Here is a 23074-nt window from a genome sequence, read left to right as displayed (position 1 = left end):
CTAAGTCATGTTTTGCAGAGGGGTCAAATACTTATTTCTCTAATTAAAATGCAAATCAATTTATAACATTTTTGACATGCATCTTTCTGGATTTTTTTGTTGTTATTCTGTCTCTCACTGTTCAAATAAACCCACCATTAAAATTATAGACTGATCATGTCTTTGTCAGTGGGCAAACGTACAAAATCAGCAGGGGATCAAATACTTTTTCCCCCTCACTGTAGGTACAGTCTTCAATTTCCAAAATTGCAATGAGCTAATAAGAGTACAAAGAGAGACAGCCTTCCCTTCCTGGTTATTCCCATCAACTGTACCAAACAGAGCGATCAATTGGTCTGGGGCTATAACTATCAAACGCTTTAGATAAGTAATCAAAAATGAGAGCCCAGTAAACATGTAACTTAGGACATGTCCCCTCATCCTGTTTCCACCTCTCACACAGTGGTGAGGTGTCTGGGAATATTTTATGCAGTTTCACTTTTGAGTAATGTAACGTGTGTATCACCTTAAACTGAACAAGGTTGTGTCTGGCATTCACTGAACTGTGGTTTTTATTCCTGAGAGATTCTACACAGTCCTCATCTGAGATTTCTGAACCAAGTTCCTGCTCCCAAGCCCTTTTAATAGTGTCTGTGGATTCCTCTATGTGGGCCTGTAGCACATCATAAAGTCTAGAGACTGACCCTTTTGAATGAGGTTTGACAAGGAAAGGCTATCTAATGTAGGATTATTTGGCTTAGTGCCCAAAATATGTGTCCTTAAGAAATTCCTGATTCGGAGGTATCTGAAAAAAATGTGTTGCTGGCATGTTAAACTTACCCTGTAATTGTTTAAATGAAGCTAAATGACATCAATGTATAAATTACCGATTGTTGTGAGCCCCTTCTCCCTCCACTGTGAAAACACCATAACGTCCAATGCAGGGTGGAAAGCATGATTCAGACAAATTGGGCTGTCAATGTATATAGTGGGTATGTTAAGAAAATACCTAATCTGTTTCCAGATCCTAAGAGTGTGACAAATGACTGGGTTAGAGTCATAAGTGGCTTTTTTCACATATGCTGGGCTATTAACAAGTGCAGGAGTGAGGAACGTTGACAGGAGGCCTGCTCCATCAAAAGACATGAAGGCATATTATTCTGTGGGATCCCAGGTAAACTTTCCCTCCAGAAAGACATGATGTTCAGATTAGCAGCCCAATAATACAGTTTAAAGTGAGGAAGGCCAAAACCCCCCTCTATCTTGTACTTGCATAAATGCTTCTTTGAAATTCTGGCTGCCTTGTTATCCCATAAGAATGGAATTACTATTGAATCCAGTTTCTTAAAATAGCTTTGTGCTATGAAATTGGGTAGACATTGGAAGAGGTAAAGAAACCTGGGTAGGACAACCATTTTAATAGCGTTTATACGACCAGCCACGGAGATAGGCAGAGTTTTCCAAAAATCTATATTTTGTTTAAGTTGATACATTTTCATGTCTCAATTAGTTTTCAATAGCTGATCAGGTTTTTGTCACTACAATGCCAAGGCTTGTGAACTTGTCCATCACTGTTCTAAAATGGGGTAGATTGCAGAAATTGCATATCCACAGGCCATGATATTGGCATCAATTCGCTTTTTTGCCAGTTTATCTTGTAGCCAGAGAAGGAGCCAAATGTAAACGCAAAAAAAGAAACGTCCCTTTTTCAGGACCCTGTCTTTCAAAGATACGGTAATTAGTAAAAATCCAAATAACTTCACAGATCTTCATTGTAAAGGGTTTAAACACTGTTTCCCATGCTTGTTCAGTGAACCATAAACAATTAATGAACATTCACCTGTTGAACGGTCGTTAAGACACTAACAGCTTACAGACGGTAGGCAATTAAGGTCACAGTTATGAAAACTTAGGACACTAAAGAGGCCTTTCTACTGACTCTGAAAAACACCAAAAGAAAGATGCCCAGGGTCCTGCCCATCTGCGTGAACGTGCCTTAGGCATGCTGCAAGAAGGCATGAGGACTGCAGATGTGGCCAGGGCAATAAATTGCAATGTCTGTACTGTGAAAAGCCTAAGACAGCGCTACAGGGAGACAGGACGGACAGCTGATCATCATCGCAGTGGCAGACCACGTGTAACAACAACTGCACAGGATCGGTACATCTGAACATCACACCTGCGGGACAGGTACAGGATGGCAACAACAACTGCCAGAGTTCCACCAGGAACGCACAATCCCTCCATCAGTGCTCAGACTGTCCGCAATAGGCTGAGAGAGGCTGGACTGAGGGCTTGTAGGCCTGTTGTAAGGCAGGTCCTCACCAGACATCACCGGCAACAACGTTGCCTATGGGCACAAACCCACCGTCGCTGGACCAGACAGGGCTTGGAAAACTGTGCTCTTCACTGACGAGTCGCGGTTTTGTCTCACCAGGGGTGATGGTCGGATTCGCGTTTATCGTTGAAGGAATGAGCGTTACACCGAGGCCTGTACTCTGGAGCGGGATCGATTTGGAGGTGGAGGGTCCGTCATGGTCTGGAGCGGTGTGTCACAGCATCACTGGAGTGAGCTTGTTGTCATTGCAGGCAATCTCAACGCTGTGCGTTACAGGGAAGACATCCTCCTCCCTCATGTGGTACCCTTCCTGCAGGCTCATCCTGACATGAACCTCCAGCATGACAATGCCCCCAGCCATTCTGCTCGTTCTGTGCGTGATTTCCTGCAAGACAGGAATGTCAGTGTTCTGCCATGGCCAATCAAGAGCCCGGATCTCAATCCCATTGAGCACGTCTGGGACCTGTTGGATCGGAGGGCGAGGGCTAGGGCCATTCCCCCCAGAAATGTCCAGGAACTTGCAGGTGCCTTGGTGGAAGAGTACGGTAACTTCTCACAGCAAGAACTGGCAAATCTGGTGCAGTCCATGAGGAGGAGATGCACTGCAGTACTTAATGCAGCTGGTGGCCACACCAGATACTGACTGTTACTTCTGATTTTGACCCCCCCTTTGTTCAGGGACACATTATACAATTTCTGTTAGTCACATGTCTGTGGAACTTCTTCAGTTTATGTCTCAGTTGTTGAATCTTGTTATGTTCATACAAATATTTACACATGTTAAGTTTGCTGAAAATAAACGCAGTTGACAGTGAGAGGACGTTTCTTTTTTTGCTGAGTTTATTTATCAAGTTAAGGGGGGAATAGACGTTTTAGGCTTGGACAAAAACAAAAGAACATCTTCTGCATAGAGGGAAATGTTGTGCTGCGTGTCTTTTATTTTAAATGGGAGCTATATCGGCATGTACACGAATGAGAGTAGCAAGGGGTTCCATGGCTATAGCGAAGAGAGCAGGCGAAATAGGGCACCCCTGTCAGCAGCCTTTGAACAGGCGGAATGACTGCGACATCTACTGATTGGTTACCACGGATGCCATTAGGTGTGCATAAATAATTATTATCCAATTAATAAATTCCTTTCCAAATCCGAAATATTCCAGAACCGACATCATATAATTCTACTCAATCTGATCAAAGCCTTCTCTGCGTCAAGAGCAATTACCACTGCCTCAACTTTATGATCATGATACATTACGTTGAAAAGGCATCTCAAATTGTAGTATATATGTCGGCCTGGGATAAAACTTGTCTGGTCAGGGTGTATGTCAACACCTTATTTTCTATGGGGAGCAACGACACGGGCGATAAGATGACATTTCCATGGAATCTCTATCTTTTTTCAAGATCAGTGCTCTAGTAGCCTCAAACAGTGTTTGCGGGAGTTTGCCATTTTCTTTGGAATATTTAAACATTCGCAACATAAGTGGAGCTAGACTGGCACAGTACTTATTATAGAATTATATTACATATCCATCGGGCCCAGGGGCCTTGCTGTTTGGAAATTGTGCTATCGCTGTGTTAATCTCTCCTAAAGTTATCCCGGCATCGAGTGCAGCAGCTGCCCCCCTGTCTAGTTTAGGAAGTTCACATTCAGTGAGAAAGCGTTCCATAGTTTGTGGATCAGTAGCATGGCATTTCGATTGATATAGCTCTGAGTAAAACTGCGCAAAGCATTTATTAATATCCTGCGGATCAGTTACTATTTTACCATTCTTGTCTTTTATTTTAGATGCCTGTACATGCCTTAGCTGTCTTGCTAATAATTTATGCGGATTGTCACCCAGTGCAAAATAACTGTTGCGTTCTAGCCAGTAAAGAGCCCACCCATTTGGAAAGGATGGTATTGTATTCATATTTCAACTTTGTTTGTTTGATCTTCTCAAGGACTGCATTCGAGGAATTAGTTCTAAAAACGTTCTCCTAACTTTCAATTTCTTTCAGCCTAGTATTGGCGCGTTTCTTCCTCTCCGATGTATATGAAATAATGTAACCTCTAATCACAGCCTTGAGAGATTCCCAAAGGGTAGAGTCGTCAACATCCCTCGTGTCGGCAGGAAATTCAAACACATTCCTAGCCTGTATTTGGCCACTTAGCCGGTTGACACAGCAGTTCTGTATCCTCAGCCAGGCAGCTTGCTTGACAAGAACAGGTCAGCCTCATTTGGGTTGTCAAACGTACGTGTTGATCCCTCGACTGTCACATTAAACCGGGCTGGGAAGAGGAATCCATATCGGATGTTGGCCGCACTGCATTTCTTGCGCAACTCTTCATACTCTTTCGGTTGGTTCCTCACCTCCAAAGTAAGATCTGGGTAGAAAGACACCCTGGCTCCATTGTAGTTAAGGGGGAACTTTTGACTAGCCAGCTTGAGGATGAGATCCCTGGTCTGGGGATAGTGCAGCCGTGTGATGAATGGCCTTGGGGGCGCGCCCTTGGCCGGGTTAGTTGCCTGTGATCTGTGTGAGCGGTTGATCAGGATGGGCGTTTTGAAGTGTTCACTCCCCAGCAATGCCGGTATCAGCTCCGAAACAAATTCAGTGGGTTTCCCTTTCTCAGGGTCCTCCTGGATCCCAAATATTCGGATGTTCGGGCGTCTTGAATGTGACTCAAGCATTTCCAGTCGGGCTTTCAGGGTTTTGTTGTCATTTTTGAGCATTGTGCATTGTTTCTCTATGTCCTGTAGCCTGGCCTCGTGATCAACTGTCGTCTGCTCGACCTCATGCACCCTGCCCTTGGTTGCCTTCACAGTTTCAGTCAAAGTCCCAATACTCATTGAGATATCAGCCAACCTTGTGTCCACCTTCTTGCTTAGTGAGTTTATAGCGGCCAGTAGGTCACTTGGAGTAGGTTCTGTGGGGAGCTCTTGGGAGCTAGCATCTTCAGCTAACTCCTCGTGGGTCGGCGATGTTGAAATCGGTTCGTTGTCTGTCTCATCCAAATTATCTTGTTTAGCTCCCCCTTTTTTGGTGCCTTTTCCCTTTGTCATATTCCCAGACAATGTTTGAAGTTATAGGTGGTGAGAGATTAAGATAAATATGAATTTGTTTCAAAATTGAGCAGAGCTCTAACAAAACACGCCTATTCCATAGCACACTCTCTAGCGTCCGGTAATTGACCGTTAATTAACATAAACACATTTCGCATCTCCTGGCTTCCACACATAGCATACACAAATAGCCTACAAGCCCCTGATGCAGACCTTTGGAACATCTACATTAAGAAGTCTAATAAACCAATTTAATATAACCTACACCATCACAATAAATCCATGTTTTATTTTAGACAGGTCTAAAGAAACATGATGAAGAAAATGTATATTTCAGAAGAACAGAATAGCATACTCTGAGTTGTCCTTACTTTAAGAGTTATTTATGCAACTTTAGTTGTGATACAAACGTTGGGCTATATGTTTTGATTTTTAATATAGTGGAAGGCTCCATGATGCGACTAATGAAAAATTGCATGAAAGACATGAGCTCTGATTTGTTTCTTGTGCAGGCTGCACACACTTCATCAGCCTCTCATTCACAATTTGACAAGCACTTGATAATGTTCTCACCAGGCCTCGAATTTCCCGGTGGCATCCCTCTTGTGTGGCCGTAATGCCCACTAAAAAAAATCCATGCCTTTTGCGATCAAAGTGGCTGTTGTGCCCTTGGGCTGAATATAATAATTATAATTCCCTTCTCCCGGCTGCCGTGCTCCAAAGCACCACTCACTCACATGGCTCTCTCAGTTATCTCAATTCTTATTAGCTAATGCCCCTCATGTGATTGCGTCCTTCTCACAGGCATCTCAGTTCCGAAGTAGGCTACAAGTGAAGACAGACACATCGGGGACACAACTGCACGTGTAACTCATATCGAATTCCAAGGCGCATATTGAAGATGTTAGAAGAACTGTCCACATTTAGCCTACTTTTCGTCAGCCAACAAGATGAGTAGGCCTAACGAACAGCAAAAGCACTAGCCTATGTCAATCTACTATCCCCCATAGTACAAAAGTTGACCTATTCTATTGGTCAACTTGTCCTTCTGTGCGAGAAATGAATATTCCAAACATACTCTGGGACAGTTGTGGGATGCGATAGATCCCAAATTAATACAACCACTCGCATCAAAAAAACGTTTAAAAAGCAATTAGGCTGATGCAACAGATCAGAACATTTAGCTTAAAACGTTGATAAACTATTAGGCTATTTCGCAGTAGGCTATAAGCGCGAATGTTTCAAAATGCAATCAATTAGTGGAAAAACACTTCTCAAAAATGACCGCAAATGCGATTATGCATGTAATGCTTTATTATAAAAAGGTGCATTTAACTTGAAACTCATGGACCGCCTATGTATGCCAGTTAGGCTCTACACCAGTTGTAAATCAGATTAATGTGCTTAATTTTAAGAAGTTATTTGGCCACTTTAGTTGTGATACAAACCTTATCAAAACATACGGGCCTATGGGCTAGGCTACATGAGGTGTGCGACTATGATTTGAAAAAGTAGCAAAAAAAGGCATGTGCTGTTTCTTGCCTTACTACACACTGGGCATCATTCAAAAGTGATAGGCTAATATTGCCACCCATCAGACTATTCTTAATTTAATACTGTCTTTACATTTAATAAATAATATACAGTACCAGTCAAAAGTTTGAACACACCTACTCATTCCAGGGTTTTTCTTTATTTTTACTATTTTCTACACTGAAGAATAACAGTGAAAACATCAAAACTATGAAATAACACTTATGGAATCATGTAGTAACCAAAAAAGTGTTAAATCAAAATATATTTGAGATTTTTCAAATAGCCACCCCTTGCCTCGATGACAGCTTTGCACACTCTTAGCATTCTCTCAACCAGCTTCATGAGGTAGTCACCTGGAATGCATTTCAATTAACAGGTGTGCCTTCTTAAAAGTAAATTTGTGGAATTTCTTTCCTTCTTAATGCGTTTGAGCCAATCAGTTGTGTTGTGACAAGGTAAGGTTGGTATACAGAAGATAGTACTATTTGGTAAAAGACCAAGTCCATATTATGGCAAGAACAGCTCAAATAAGAAGAGAGAAATGACAGCCCATCAGTCCATCATTACTTTAAGACATGAAGGTCAGTCAATATTCAAGTGCAGTCGCAAAAACCATCAAGCGCTATGATGAAACTGGCTCTCATGAGGACCGCCACAGAAAAGGAAGACCCAGAGTTATGTCTGCTGCAGAGGATAAGTTCATTAGTTACCAGCCTCAGAAATTGCAGCCCAAATAAATACTTCAGAGTTCAAGTAACAGACATCTCAACATCAACTGTTCAGAGGAGACTGCGTGAATCAGGCCTTCATGGTCGAATTGCTGCAAAGAAACCACTACTAAAGGACACCAATAAGAAACACGAGCAATGGACATGAGACCGGTGGAAATCTGTCCTTTGGTCTGATGAGTCCAACCGCCGTGTCTTTGTGAGACGCAGAGTAGGTGAACGGATGAACTCCGCATGTGGTTCCCACCGTGAAGCATGGAGGTGGTGGTGTGATGGTGCTTTGCTGGTGACACTGTCAGTGATTCATTTAGAATTCAAGGCACACTTTACCAGCATGGCTACCACAGCATTCTGCAGCGATACCCAACCCCATCTGGTTTGCGCTTAGTGGGACTATCATTTGTTTTTCAATTACCCAAAACACACCTCCAGGCTGTGTAAGGGCTATTTTACCAAGAAGGAGAGTTATGGAGTGCTGCATCAGAATACCTGGCCTCCACAATCACCCAACCTCAACCCAATTGAGACGGTTTGGGATGAGTTGGACCGCAGTGATGGAAAAGCAGCCAACAAGTGCTCAGCATATGTGGGAACTCCTTCAAGACTGTTGGAAAAGCATTTCAGGTGACTACCTCATGAAGCTGGTTGAGAGGATGCAAAGCTGTCATCAAGGCAAAGGGTGGCTACTTCGAAAAATCTCAAATATAAAACATTTTTTATTTGTTTAACACTTTTTTGGTTACTACATGATTCCATATGTGTTATTTCATAGTTTTGATGTCTTCACTATTATTCTACAATGTAGAAAATAGTAAAAAATAAAGAAAAGCCCTTGAATGAGTAGGTGTGTCCAAACTTTTGACTGGTACTGTATGTGTGAAATTAGTTTTGATTTATAATGGACCATTGTCATGTACCTGTAAAAATACGTAATCTATGCACTTAAATAGCTTTTTGAGGTTCATTTTCATGGCAGCCAGGCAGGCTATACTCCTGTTGTAAAGCGAAGCAATTTGCTTAATATTAGGAAAGTTGAGAAATAAATATAGTAGGCCTAGCCTATAGAAAGCTGATGGGATCCTCTTGTTTTTTCTCACGCAATTGCATAGCCAATAAAAATGTTTATTTATGATTACATTTGCATTGATGTCAGAGTGATTAGAGGGACAATAGAAGCAAGACAAACATAGGCACAGACATGCATACACACAATACATACGCACTATACACAAACGTACACATGGATTTTGTGTTGTAGATATGTAGTACTAGATTAGGGGCCTGAGGGCACACACTTAATGGGTTGTGAAATATGTTGTGAATGTATTGTAATGTTTTTTTTTTGTATTATACAGTACATTCGGGAAGTATTCAGACCCCTTGACTTTTACATTTTTTTTTTTTGTTGAGACTTTTACCACATTTTGTTATGTTACAGCCTTATTCTAAAATTGATTAAATAGTTTTTTAACCCCTCATCAATCTACACACAATAGCCCATAATGACAAAGCAAAAACAGTTACAAATACAATAGAGTGCGGAGTACCAGTCAGTTAGCACGTTTGGTAGGCTACTAATGACCATCAGCAGCATCAGAGCTTGGAGAAGACTTGCGACCGCCGGTGTGGCGGTAATACGATCACCATAACAGCCCTAGACATAACCACCTGTAATAAGTGGAGTGCCTGGAACAACAATGACTATGTCCCAAATGGCATCCTATTCCCTGATAAATTTACAAGCGGCAATCTGTGATTGGTACATACAGTACATTTTTGGACTTGTAAATTACTGATTATATATCCATTGATTCTTCAAGAATATAACTTAGAAATGCCTTATGAGCTGAATTCAACTGCCGTTCCCCATCAGAACCCAAAATATAAGCTTGCCCTACTTCTAAGCTATATGGAATTGTTTTAAGAAGGTCATACCAAGGATCATTAAGCTATTTGATTTTGAATTTTAAAACCCCTTGAAGTATTTACATGTATTTCACCCCTATTTGTTGGCACTAAACAGTGTCCATTTATACTTCCATTAATTCTTTCAACTGGTACCGGGGGACCGGCAAAAATGTCTAAAAACATGTCATTATAGGGTATTGTGTGTAGATGGGTGAGAAATAAAATAATTAAATCAATTTTGAATTCAGGCTGTAACAACCAAAATGTGGAATTAAGGGGTATGAATACTTTGAGGGCATTTGATATCATGGATGGTCAGTCCTTGAATCCATAGCTCTGTCTATACATTTGAGAGTGGTTCTCCAGCCCCATCCCTCAGCTGTTTTCCAAATCAGTGGTGGGGTGTCACTTTGTTATTATTTCAACTGCATATTGCCCCTTTATTAACACTTTCTGTGTGTTGTGACTGTTAAATGCCCTTTAAATAAACTGATTTGATTATCTTAGGTTTGGGATGTGCATAACACCTTTGACTGAACACATCTCAAGGGGTGTTTCTCAATATGCCTACTACCTTGCTCAAAGCATGCAAATTGAACCATGGGACGCAAGCTTTAACGGAAAGCATGCAGAGAAATATGACGCAACTGCAAAAAATGATGCAACATTTCTTTCAATCAATAGCGCCCATTATTTGAGCTCAAGCGAGAGAAAATAAACTCAGACTTTGGAATGAAATGTTGCCCATTTACATCTCATATGTTGCCTGACTACAATATTTTATATTGATACATTAATACATTTATCCATGTTTACCTGCCTATAATACCTATCTACAGTCTGCGCGTAGATCACAAGCCCATAGTAAGTCAATAAGGCGAACTGGCTAGCTAGCTAGCCACAAATAACTCGGAGCATGAGAGTGTGGAGCATGAGTGTGCGGAGCATGAGAGTGTGGAGCACGGTAGTATGAGCATATTGAGAAACACCCATGGTCTGATAACCCACCTGTGACCATTCAGTGGGTTTCTAGACAGTGGGGTGGGTTGAGGTTGGGTTAAGGAGGACAAAACTCACCCTGTCCACAGGTCGGGGGTCACACTGCTCACACAGGTAGTGTTCCACCTCTGCCTCAAGCCGCATGCAGTCAAAATGCTGCCACACCTGAGACAGACAGACATCACCGTTTACACTGACTCTCACACCAGGATCACAGCCAAAACGAACACTAACAATTTATATTAGAGTACCACACTTCGGACAATCTCGGACACACAATCGCCTCCTGCTTTCAAAACATTGCTTCCACAGACAGGAACAAACACTCACCATTCACTCGGAATCATCAAGCAGGTACCACTACATTCAACTAGTCTGGAATCCAAACGGAATATCGCGTTGTTTTACTATAGTTCCACTTCACGGATTCAGTGAGGAACTGATATTCAGTTTTATCCATATTCAGTTTGGATTCTAGGCCAACATTCAATAACACAACTCTGAGCCTGCATTGTTGGGCTGTGTATCAAATGGCACCCTATTCCCTATAAAGTGCATTACTTTTGACCAGGACCAATAGGGCTCTAAGAGACAAAACTGGGCCATAGGACTTTGGTAAAAAGTAGTGCACTATGTATGGAATAGGTAGCCATTTCGGACTCATCCCCAGTCTTTTCTCCAGACGCTCTCTCACCATGCACTTCTCACACTGGATCATCAGGCCCTCGTCTTTGTACATGCCGCAGATGCAGCGGATGATGTCATCGTCCTTGTCGTGGGAGCCCGGCCAGCCCCCTCCGTGGTGGAGATGGTGATGATGGGCGTGGTCTCGCTCCAGCGAATCCGAGCTGTCCGCTTCGCTGGCTGTCTCCCCAACGATCTCGTCGATCTGGACAGCGGCCTCGTGGCGAGCGCCATAGTAGGCCTTCCTCAGCCGGCACACGTCCCTCCCCACCGACGACTTCCGCCCGTAGTATTTCTGCCAGAATGGAAGGTGCACAGGGCAACAACGTTGAGAATTTGGGAAATACAGTTTGTGTTGTAAAGTGGAGTCAAAGACCAGCTCCCATGAAAATAATAACAAAGCAACCTAAAACAGGATTTACCAGGCTTCCAGTATCCCACTGGGAATCCTAAGCCCTTGCACAAGGATACATTTTCCCCGGGGTTCATTGCAGACACTTTGGACAGCGGGGTCAAATTACTTTCAAGGTCCACTTCAAACTTCCGCTTCATAGACGGGTTAGCTGACAACGTCATGAAAACAATGCACGCGCGTCGATGGGGCAGAAGTCTGTGTGTTGTTATGATTCTAGACGGTCAGATAGCTAGCAACAATGACAAGAAGCTGCCATGTGGGGAATTGTAGGTGGCTCGTTTCATCTCGTATCTTGTTCTTGATGCCATGTCTTGTTTTGAGGTGTTTTGACTCGTCGCGTCTATGCTAATATGGCAAATATTAGCTAGCTAAGCAACAACTTTAACGATGTATTTGAGCGGCAACAAGCACTCATTGTGCAAATGTATGTTTTCATTAAAGATTTGGAGAGGAAATATAGTTGACATGTTGCCAACAATCCTTTGACTTTAAGCCAAACCCGCCTGTTTTGCTCTACGGTTGCGAACACATCAGTTTTGCTGCTAAACAACCCACCTGTCTAGCATTGAGTGGCACTCACTCACAGCCTGCACACAATACAAATGTAAATCAAAAGATACCTCTGTGCTGTGTGTGTAAATGATCCGTGGTCGTGTATATCCCATAGGGAGGAGGATTGTGGGAGACCCACCTCTGCATTGCGGAACACTTTGAGCATGTCCGTGTCGAAGGCCTCCACGGTCTTGTAGTGCCCAGTGGTGATCTGCTTCTCAATGGTGCTCAGGTCCAGCGGGTCCGACACCTTCTCATAGTACTGCGTGTTCCTGGGGTCACACATACACACCACAATGAGTCATGGGTGAGAGCCAAAACTGGGCCACTCGTCTCATGAATCCAAACATGATTGTAATGGTCGCAGGAAGCGATAAGAACATTGAGGGCGTTCTGACCTGGATAAGACACAAAGCGTTGCACAATACACTTACATACAGTAAACATGGGTGAAAGCGCTAGCATGCATAATGAAAACAAACACGCAAACACTTACCGCTTTCTTGAAGGTAGGTTGACCAGTGGCGCAGCAAGGGTCTGACCAGCTGAGTCTACGGACAGAGAGAGACCTTTTATTATCTTCAGCAGAGTACTTCCTTTTACTGTTATAGTGCATAAATATACTCAGGGAAAAATTAGTGTTTGCAGATTTGAATCAGATGTACATCAGTAGATGTTTGTAGAGGCAAAAGCCGCACAGGTAAGCCAGTTGTAGTGGTCAGTACAAGCATGTGGACTGAGTCCTGTTGAGATTGGGTTGCATTACACAGAAGTGTTGACTTTGTCATGTCTTTCCCATTTGCTTGAATTAAAAGCAGGTGACCAGCAGTCTCTCTGAATACACCAGGGATGGCAATGAACGTTTGTCTAGACTAGGGAGTTTATGTTAAGGAGTTCAGTGTGTGTGAGTGATCGAGTGTGTGTGTGTGTACGAGTGAGTGAGTGTGTGTGTGCAAGTGCATGTGTGTGTTTGTGTGTGTTGCATGTGTGTGTCACTGACCCTTGTAGCTGGTGATCATATCACAGATCTCTTTGAAGATGTGCGCCAGGCGGGCGGTGCGGGTGACCTCCGTGTTCTCCTCGGCTGCCGCCAACCTCCGCGTGCGCACCGACCGGGACGTCTGCAGCGCCGAGAACTGTGTCAGGAACACGTCTGCGACAACAACGTGACACACACACACAGCGATTGAGTCAACAAGCCATCACAAACACTCCCTGTGACACCACATACAAAACATACCCTTTATATGTAAGCAATAAGGCACAAGAGGCAGTGCTGTATCATGAATAGTCACAGGTAAATGGCGTTGTTCGGCCCAACGTGATAGCAGAGGGCCAGTCAACCCATTTACCTTTGACTGTATTCATGATACAGCACTGTCTCGTATGCCTTATTGCTTAAATATATAGGGTATGTTTTGCTTTTAGAAAACTGTTTAGAAAACTTACCAACTATTAAAATGACAACGAATTACATATTTTCATTAAAACCTTATTTTGATAAGTAAATACATGCAATTGAATTATTCCACCAGAAGATGTAGTGCGGACAAAAATCTGGTTGTTAGTTATTTTGGCCATGTTGCTACAGACGCCACCCCAGTCATTAATACTTTTTGCATAGTTGTATTGTCTAGGCACCGTTCACTGTCTATGGGACAGAGATCGAAATTCCAAAGTAAAACATTGTTTCCGAGGTCGGACAGCTTATATTAACACCCACTGTACCAAACTAAATGCTAGGCTGGAAGCAAGGGGAAATAATGTGCGAGTTGAGATAAATACAAGAGATGATTCGGACAGCAAAATAATATTCTTATGGCGGCGCAGTGATAATTTTCAGATGGAACTGTTAGCAGGCATAGTGTGCCTGTGACGGCTAATACAGCACGGCTTGGAACGCTGCTTGGCCAATCAGCATCCAGGATCTAAACAACCTGTTTTATAATCAAGACTAAACTGGGGAGAGTTTCCCCAAAAGCTTTGTAGCACTAACATCATCATAAGTCTATTGTAGGCAAAGGAGGAAAGATCATCTTAGTGTTCCAAAGCTTTTGGGAAAACTTACCCCTGGTACATTCCACCATATAGAAATAGAATGATTATTCTATTCATTCTAGTTATGTGTTCCTGCACACGTGGGTATGGTCCTCTGACTCCTCTCACACACACACACTGACCTGACTTGATGTTTCCATCGTCGCGGATGACTCCTCCCCAGCGTGTGTAGATGGACAGGCCGCCGCTGGCCTCCCTTTCGCCCTCCCTCTTCAGCAGCTCCTGCTTCTCCCTCATCTTTTCCCAGTTCCTCAGCAGGAACACCCGGTGTTTCAGCACAAAGTTCCTGAGCCACGGAGAGAGCGAGAGAGTGGTGAGTGTGTGTTGTGTTTGCGTGTGTATGTGTGCGTGGAGGGGGGATGGGGAGAGTGGTTGAGTGTGTTTGGCACGTGTGCGCAGTGTGTACCTCTCTCTGTTGGACATGGGTTTCATGAGAAGGTGGGGGTAAAACTTGCTGCTGTCACTTGACTCCTCCTCCTTGGGAAAAGAGAAGAGGGGGAGAGTTAGAGTTAAGAGTACTGATCATATGCCTCTGTTCAGTTCACCCCACATTGTGTCATCTTTTTTTTATTTTTTATAGAACCTTCCACCCCACAAAAAGCTCCTTTGAGACAAAGAACCACACTGTTCTACATACACACTGCCCCTTAAAATAAACGTACCCGTGTAGGAGACCGCTCTCTAGGTTACAGAGCTAAGAAATAGCACAAATTTGACTAATTTAGCATCAGAATACAATGTCTTTGCGCATTAGGCTCCATATGCTGTGTAAAAACGGCAGACGACGGTAAATATCAAAAGACCCATTTACGGCGGCAGTAACAAGACACCTGATATAACCTTTTTTTCTCTGACATTTCCTCCAGTCTCACTCCCCCTTTCCCTTACACGCACTCGTTTTTTCAGCTGGTGCTTGGACTTGCGTTTCTCCTTGAGTCGACCCAGCCGCCGTGCCCCGCCTGTCTTCCCAGGCATCCCGTTGATTCGCTGACTCTTCCCTCCAATGATGCCACGGCAGCCCTCTGAGCCACACTTACACACTTGCTGTAGAGAGAGAGGGGGGGGGGGGAGAAGGAAAGAGAGAGAGAGAGAGAGCGATAAGTAAGCAACAGTAGGAGGGAGAAGGTAAGGAGAGAGAAGGTCAAGGTAAGAGGTGACACAGGTAAAGGAATGTGAAGTATGTGCCAAAAACAAGAAAAGGGAACAGTGGGGAGAATTCAGATCTAAGATCGAAACCCAAACCCAGTGGAGGGCTCTTGGATGGTAAAATAACCAATAGAGAGTTGGGGGTAGCCTGGTCCCAGACCTGATTGTGCTGGCTTGCCGTGGCAAACACAGATCTGGAACAAGGCTAAGTTGGGGCTGTAACTGGGAGGGGTTGGGAGAAGATGATTGATGTGCCGCCACACCCACCTGCTCTTCGGTGTTGAAGGAGTGGAAGTTGTAGTCGTAGGTGAGCTCCGTGCCGCTGCTCATGTCCTTGAGGGCGAAGAGGCCGATCCTGTACACCCCATTCACCGACCTACAGGAGCAACAGACAGGAGGAAAGAAGAGTGAGCGGGAGAGAGAGCGAGAGATCAGATTTGCCCAGGCAGGCTTTGAACTTGAGCATAGGGCACAGCCTGAGTATGGAGCTCCGGTCAAAAGTAGTGCACTATATAGGGAATAGGGTGCCAATTCGGCAGCACACTTCCTTCATCTCCCTGCACAGTACAACCGTGTAGGCTGCACTTTCCCTTTGCTGTCTAATTTTTCTTTCTGTGAGGACAAAAAGCAGTTTGGGCACATTGTCTCTGGGCACTAGTACAGCTGTGTCCAAGGCCCCAGCTATAATCGCTCTTCTGTGACAAGATGGATGATTGGCCAGGCTTCACACTGGAAATTCTCTATCCCTGTAGAATCTCTTATTCGAGGCCCACTTCACACCACCCCACAGCAGAGAGACAGTTAGATCGGTGTGTCCTAGTTTACTGACTGGACGTTCACGAAGGGCAAGGAGGAAAACAGGTGACCGTCTTTTCTCAACGGTTGTTAACAGTTTTACAGTCCGCGTTCAGGCCCTTTTGGGGTTAAACAGTGGGTTTTTAACAATACTTTCAACAATAAAGAAGCTATTTTATCAACTTTAACTGTCCTCCAAGAGTTGCTGAAATTCCTCTTCACTTAAACGGTGGGTTGAACATGTTGAGGTCCAATTTGCGCTTTCATTCAACACAACCAGACAAACAAACGCTAGTAGTTATGATTCTTAGGGAAGGAGCCTATGATTCAGAAGCTTGCTTAACTAGGTCTACAACTGCATGCTTGATCCTGACTGTGAGGTGTGCAATCCTGGAATTGTCTGGAGGTTGGTCAATTGGTTTCTCTCAGTGAAAGGGTTTTAAACCATTTAGCGTGGTAAACTCGGGCATAATCCTGACGAAGTGATCTTATCAGGTTATCGTGACAGAAGCAGACCATTAAGTGGAGGGGGTGAGGGGATTTAGGTGCAGATTTACCAAGCGTCTGCACCAGTATTAAGTTACCCACTGCTAAGCGACAAGTGTCTGTTTCTGTTTCACTTCCTGCTTCTGTTTTACTTCCTTTCAATTCCATCTCGTAACCTTGGTTTTACCTTGTGTTCTACCTTTCAAGTATTATTAAATCGTACCAATGTGTGTTAACAGAATGATTGTCTTCTGTACTAGAGCATTAGTTCCTGGACATTAGCCTAAGAGGCAGTTTCCTGGAAACAGATTAAGTCTCGTCTGGGACTAAGAAGCATTTTTAATGGAGAATATCCATTGAACATGCTTTTCATTAAGTAAGTACCAAGTGCGCAAGTAAGTCGGTAGGCTTAGACTGTGTCCGGTAAACAGTCCCTAGGTGAACCCCAAGCACTACTAGAGTTGTCCTGTGTGGCTCAGTTGGTAGAGCATGGCACTTTCAACGCCAAGGATCGTGGGTTCTATTCTCGCTCGGGCCACCCATACCAAAATCGATGCACGCTAAATGGCATATTATTATTGTCCTACTAACTCACCACTTCTGCATCTCACAGTTGGGTTCACAGCTGTGGTTGATGAAGCGGGCCTCGTTGCCCATCCGGTAGCTGTCGATCACCATGCCGCTGTCCAGGTTCAGACAGTATTGGCCGCTGTGGGCGAAGTACTGCTCCATCATGCGACTTCTACAGGACACACAGTGGGTAGGGAAGAGGGACATTAAAATATATAAGGATATGAGAATACAATGCAGAGCTTAGGAACACAGACGGACACTACAGAACCATTCAAAAGCACACAAAAATAGAAACATGAAAGAATATAATACATTTGGCCGCGAATCCTTCCTAACTTCCACTTAAGTCAAATTTTCACTTACTCATAAATTGATGTCAATGGGAGACTAAGGGCTCTATTTTCGGCTGGCGCTAAGGAGGAGCAAGTGTCAAACGCACGTTAGTTTGCAATTTCGCACTGGCATTTTCCACCCCTTACGCCAGGTTCAGCAATTTACCTGTCTAACATCAACTCTCTTGCACTGAGGTGGGAGGTGTGCTAATATTTGAGGTCCTTAAAAACAAGTGCAAAAGTGACAATTTCATGCAGCGCTAAAGGGAAGTTAAGACTCACCAAAAGCAGGTCTTATTGGTAACGCAGTTGTTAATGGCATTACTTTTGAGAGTGGAGGCGCAGCCTATCCAGCCGTGACGCACAGTGGCCATGAAACGAGACGTGCCGGTGAATCTCATAATAAGAAACATAAAACGTTTATTTAAATAGATTAAAAACCAAGCGTAGCCTACCCTCCACTTAATCAAGGCTGGTTTAGCAGCTTCGCATAGGTGAGTCTTTTTAACCTGGCCATGCATTAGCCAAGTAGACTATGAATAAAGGGGTTTAAAGTGCCTTGAAATATGAGGTTTTTGCCCTCATGCTATTTCATGATTCACAACTCACACACCTGCATAGTTCATTTCACTTCTTGAAGTAGGCTATCCATCCCCATTTTCAAAGAGTGCCCCTCGTCCGATTACCTAAGACGCCAGTCTAGCGGTCTATACACTGAGTGTACAAAACATTAGGAACACCTTCCCAATACTGACTTGCCCTCAGAACAGCCTCAATTTGTCAGGGCATGGACTCTACAAGGTGTTGAAAACATTCCACAGGGATGCTGGCCCAATGCTTCCCACAGTTGTGTCAAGTTGGCTGGATGTTCTTTGGGTGGTGGACCATTCATGATACACACGGGAAACTGTTGAGTGTGAAAAACCCAGCAGCGTTGCAGTTCTTGACAAACTCAACCGGTGTGCCTGACACCTACTACTAGGGGTGGCCAAGTAGTCGGACAAAACGAGTATTGTAACATATGGGCAATGTTCTGGATACGATTATGATCAGAATAATTTGTGTAATTATCCGCTATCAGAACAAATTCAAATTTCACACATCTTTCTCATGTCAGTCATTCATGTGCGAGGTTCTACGTGGTCTAAATAACTCAACTGCCTGTCTGTAAAGAGAAGGGCGGGCTGTACGTTGATCCTGCTGCTCTGATTGGATAGCGTGAAGATGTATTTCTTTATCCACTCGCTTCATAATTTCACCCGATCAGTTTCTCGCATGTTCTCAGTCAGATCTACTATGATAAATCACATGGCGAGGACGTTTGCTTTCAAGCTATGAATGCGCATAATATCTAACAAGCGGGGCAAGGGTACGGAAAAATATGAAACACTGATGAGCATTCTGACAGTGACAGCAAACTTGGCTGCCCACTGCCACATTGAGGACACACCACGCGCTGTTCCAAATCTGCAGATTTTTTTGCCGTGAGAATGTGCAGGGAGGTATTTTGCCAACATCTATTTAGGCATATTAAAAGACTTTCGTTTTTTCTGATCACTAGTATCATCCGATCTGACTATCAATTATCAATTTACAGATACGATTACGAAAAATTAAGAGTATCGCCATGTCAGCACACCCCTACCTACTACCATACCTTGTTCAAGGGCACAAATATTTTGTCGTGCCCATTCACCCCCTGAATGGCACACATAGACAATCCATGTCTCAATTGTCTCAAGGCTTAAAAATCCTTCTTTAACCAGTCTCTCCCCTTCAACTACACTGATTAAAGTGGATTTAACAAGTGACATCAATAAGATATCACCGCTTTCACCTGGTCAGTTTGTGTCATGGAAAGAGTTTTGTTTTGTACATTCAGTGTACACACACACACACACCACGCATAGCCTCCCCTCAATGAAGGCTGTTTTTATTTTTCCTGCAATGCATTCACCAAATAGCAGCCTATCAATAAAGGGTTTAGCAAGTGAGACTGCTTTGAAATAAATATGAAATCACCAAAGCTTATTGAAACAAGTTTGGGAGCAGCAAAACTATGAGCCAACAACCCCTTTTTATCATAATTTTAGCTAGCTCCCATGATTATTTTGGAAGTGCGTAAGTGCCTACATAGTCTACCTTAATATGCCCACGGGGAGCAATTATGGTACCTGTAACTGTATTTAGACATAGCCTATTTAAAACAAGACATTTTGATTAGAATTATTCTCTATTTTTAAGCCTTATCAATAGTGAATTGAATCTTGCTTATTGACAACGTTTGGCATGTCCAAGGCTCAGACATAATGCAATTTACACAGGTTGGCATTTATTGTAATGAATCTTGCCCTGGAGGCAGCTCTGCAGAGTGGTCACTAGCTGGCACAGCCACAAAGTCATAAAATCTGTTTTTAAACCTAACCTTAAAACACACTGCTAACCCTAATCCTAACCTTAAATTAAGACCAAAAAGCTCATTTTTGTTTTCATGAATTTTTACGATATAGCCAGTTTTGACTTTGCCGCTGGCCCATCTAGCGGAAATTGCTCAGTTCTGCCTCCAGGGCAAGATTCATAACAGTAAATGTCAACCTGTACAATTTACAGTAGGCCTAGCCCCTGCAGTGCCTTCATAAAGTATTCATACCCCTTGACTTATTCCACATTTTGTATTACAGACGGAATTCTAAATTGAGATTTCTTTTTCTCTCACCGATCTACACACAATACCCCATAATGACAAAGTAAAAACGTGCTTAGATTTTTTTGCAAATATATTGAAAATAAAAACACAGAAAACCATTTACATAAAGTACTCACACTCGAGTAAATACTTTGTAGAACCACCCTTGGCAGTGATTACAGCTGTGAGTCTTCCTGGGTAAGTCTCTAAGAGCTTTCCATACCTGGATTATGCAACATTTGCCCATTCTTTTCCATTCAGTCCTTAACGATTACAAGCATACCCATAACATGATGCAACCACCACCATGCTTGAAAATATGGAGAACGGTACTCAGTAATGTGTTATTAGATTTGCCCCAAACATAACACTATGTATTCAGGACAAAAAGTTAATTCCTTTGCCACATTTTTTTTGCTGTATTACTTTAGTGCCTTGTTGCAAACAGGATGCATGTTTTGAAATAGTTTTACTCTGTACAGGCTTCCTTTTCACTCTGTCAACTTGGTTAGTATTGTGGAGTAACTACAATGTTGTTGATCCATCCTCAGTTTTCTCCTATCACAGCCATTAAACTCTGTAACTGTTCTAAAGTCACCATTGGCCTCATGGTGAAATCCCTGAGCAGTTTCCTTCCTCTCCAGCAACTGAGTTAGCAAGGTTACCTTTATTTTATTTTAGTGACTGGGTGTAATTGATACGCAATCCAAAGTGTAATGAATAACTTCACCATGCTCAAAGGGATATTCAATGTCTGCTTTTTTTTACCCAACTACCAATAGGTGCCCTTCTTTGCGAGGCATTGGAAAAACCTCAATGGTCTTTGCAGTTGAATCCGTGTTTGAAATTAACTGCTCGACTGAGGGACCTTATATATAATTGTATGTGTGGGGTAGAAAGATGAGGTAGTCATTAAAAACATAATGTTCAACACTTATGTGACTTGTTATTAAGCCTAATCTTATTTAGGCTTGCCATACGAATACTTACTGACTCAAGACATTTCAGCTTCTCATTTTTAGTTAATCTATAAAAAGTTCAGAAAAACATACTTCCAGTTTGACATTATTGGGTATTATGTGAAGTCCAGTGTCCAAAAATATAAATGTAACCCATTTTAAATTCAGGCTATAACACAACAACATTTGGAAAAAGTCAAGGGGTGTGAATACTTTTTGAAGGCACGTATATATCCGAATGCAATGTTTTAAAATATATTTCCATATTGAAGCCACGCAATTAGGCTTTGTAAAATGTGGACTGCAAACATCTTCAACATATTTAGTAAAGATGGAATAGGGATACTGCATTGAATTGCATTCAGAAAGTATTCATACCCCTTGACTTATTCCACATTTTGCTGTTACACAGCCTCAATTGAAAATTGATTCAATATGTTTTTATTCACCCATCTACACATAATACCCCATAATGACAAAGTGAAAATATGTTTTTAGAAATGTTAGTACATTTATTGAAACTGAAATACAGAAATCTCACTTACATAAGTATTCACACCCCTTCGCTATGACACTCCAAATTGAGCTCAGGTGCATCCAATTTCCTTTTTCGATCATCCTTTAGATGTCACTACAACTTGATTGGAGTCAACCTGTGGCCAATTCAATTGTTTGGACATGATTTAGAAAGAAACACACCTGTCTATATAAGGTCCCACAGTTGACAGTTCATGTCAGAGCAGAAACTATAACATGACGTCCAAGGAACTGACCATAGATCTCCGAGATAGAATTGTGATGAGGCATATATCTGGAGAAGGGTATAAAACAATTCCTAGAGTGTTTAAAGTTTCCAAGCGCACAGTGGTCTCCATCATTGGGAAATTGAAAAAATATGAAACTACCCAGACCCTGCCTAGAGCTGGCCATCCGACCAAACTGAGCAAGAAGGACCTTGGTCAGGGAGGTGACCAAGAACCCAATGACCACTCTGACAGAACTACAGAGTTCATTGGCTGAGATGGGTGAACCTGCCAGAAGGACAACAATCTCTACAGCACTTCACCAATCTGGGTTTTATGGGAGTGGCCAGACGGAAGCTACTTCTGAGAAAAAGGCACACCTGGAGTTTGCAAAAAGGCACGTGAAGTTTTAGCACATAAGGCAAAAGATTGTGGTCTGATGAGACAAATTTAACTAATTGGCCTGAATGCAAAGCACTGTGTCTGCAGAAAACCAGACACAGCTCATCACCCATCTTACACCATCCATACCATGAAGCATGGTGGTGGCAGCATCATGCTATGGGGATGCTTTTCAGCGGCAGGAACTGGGAGACTGGTAAAGATGGAGAGAACAATGAATGGAGCCAAATACAGGCAAATCCTTGATCAGAACCAGCTTTAGAGTACAAATGACAGACTGGGGCGAATATTTAAGTTCCAATAGGAAAATGAACCCAGGAATACAGCCAAAGCAATGCTGGATTTGTTTCAGAACAAGAATGTGAAAGTCCTTGAGTGGCCCAGCCAAAGCCCAGACTTGAATCCCATTGAAAATCTTTGGAAAGACTTGAAGATTGCTGTTCACAGCTGCTCCCCATCTTATTTAACAGAGCTTGAGAAAATATGCAAGGAAGAATGGGAGAAAATTCCCAAATCCAGATGTGCAAAGCTGATACAGACATACCCATGACTCAGGGGTGTGAATACTTATGTAAATGATTCTGTATTTCTGTTTTCACTTTGTCATTATGGGGTATTGTGTGTAGATGGGTGAGAAAAACATTCAAAATGTTTTTAATTTAATTCATTTTGAATTCAGGATTTTAACTAGGGCTGTTGCGGTGACGT

The 23074-nt window shown here is 42.8% G+C and overlaps 1 protein-coding gene across 1 annotated transcript in view; it reads right to left on the bottom strand.

Annotated features, from left to right (window-relative positions):
• Positions 1-23074, bottom strand: part of LOC311133060 (histone-lysine N-methyltransferase ASH1L-like) — a 46181-nt gene that overhangs the window by 5753 nt on the left and 17354 nt on the right. Inside the window, exons 10-19 of the mRNA XM_084166490.1 lie at positions 17267-17413; positions 15658-15766; positions 15133-15288; positions 14651-14721; positions 14367-14530; positions 13187-13339; positions 12683-12737; positions 12326-12458; positions 11230-11514; positions 10614-10700 (exon numbers count right to left, since the gene is read on the bottom strand). Of these exons, the coding sequence (XP_084022616.1) occupies positions 10614-10700; positions 11230-11514; positions 12326-12458; positions 12683-12737; positions 13187-13339; positions 14367-14530; positions 14651-14721; positions 15133-15288; positions 15658-15766; positions 17267-17413 (1360 nt within the window). The remainder of the gene's footprint in view (positions 1-10613; positions 10701-11229; positions 11515-12325; positions 12459-12682; positions 12738-13186; positions 13340-14366; positions 14531-14650; positions 14722-15132; positions 15289-15657; positions 15767-17266; positions 17414-23074) is intronic.

This window comes from Coregonus lavaretus (assembly GCF_964263955.1).
Source record: "Coregonus lavaretus genome assembly, chromosome: 7".
NCBI classification, from domain to species: domain Eukaryota; kingdom Metazoa; phylum Chordata; class Actinopteri; order Salmoniformes; family Salmonidae; genus Coregonus; species Coregonus lavaretus.
Note: the sequence above shows the minus strand (reverse complement) of the source record. Positions and strands in the feature narration are given on the sequence as shown.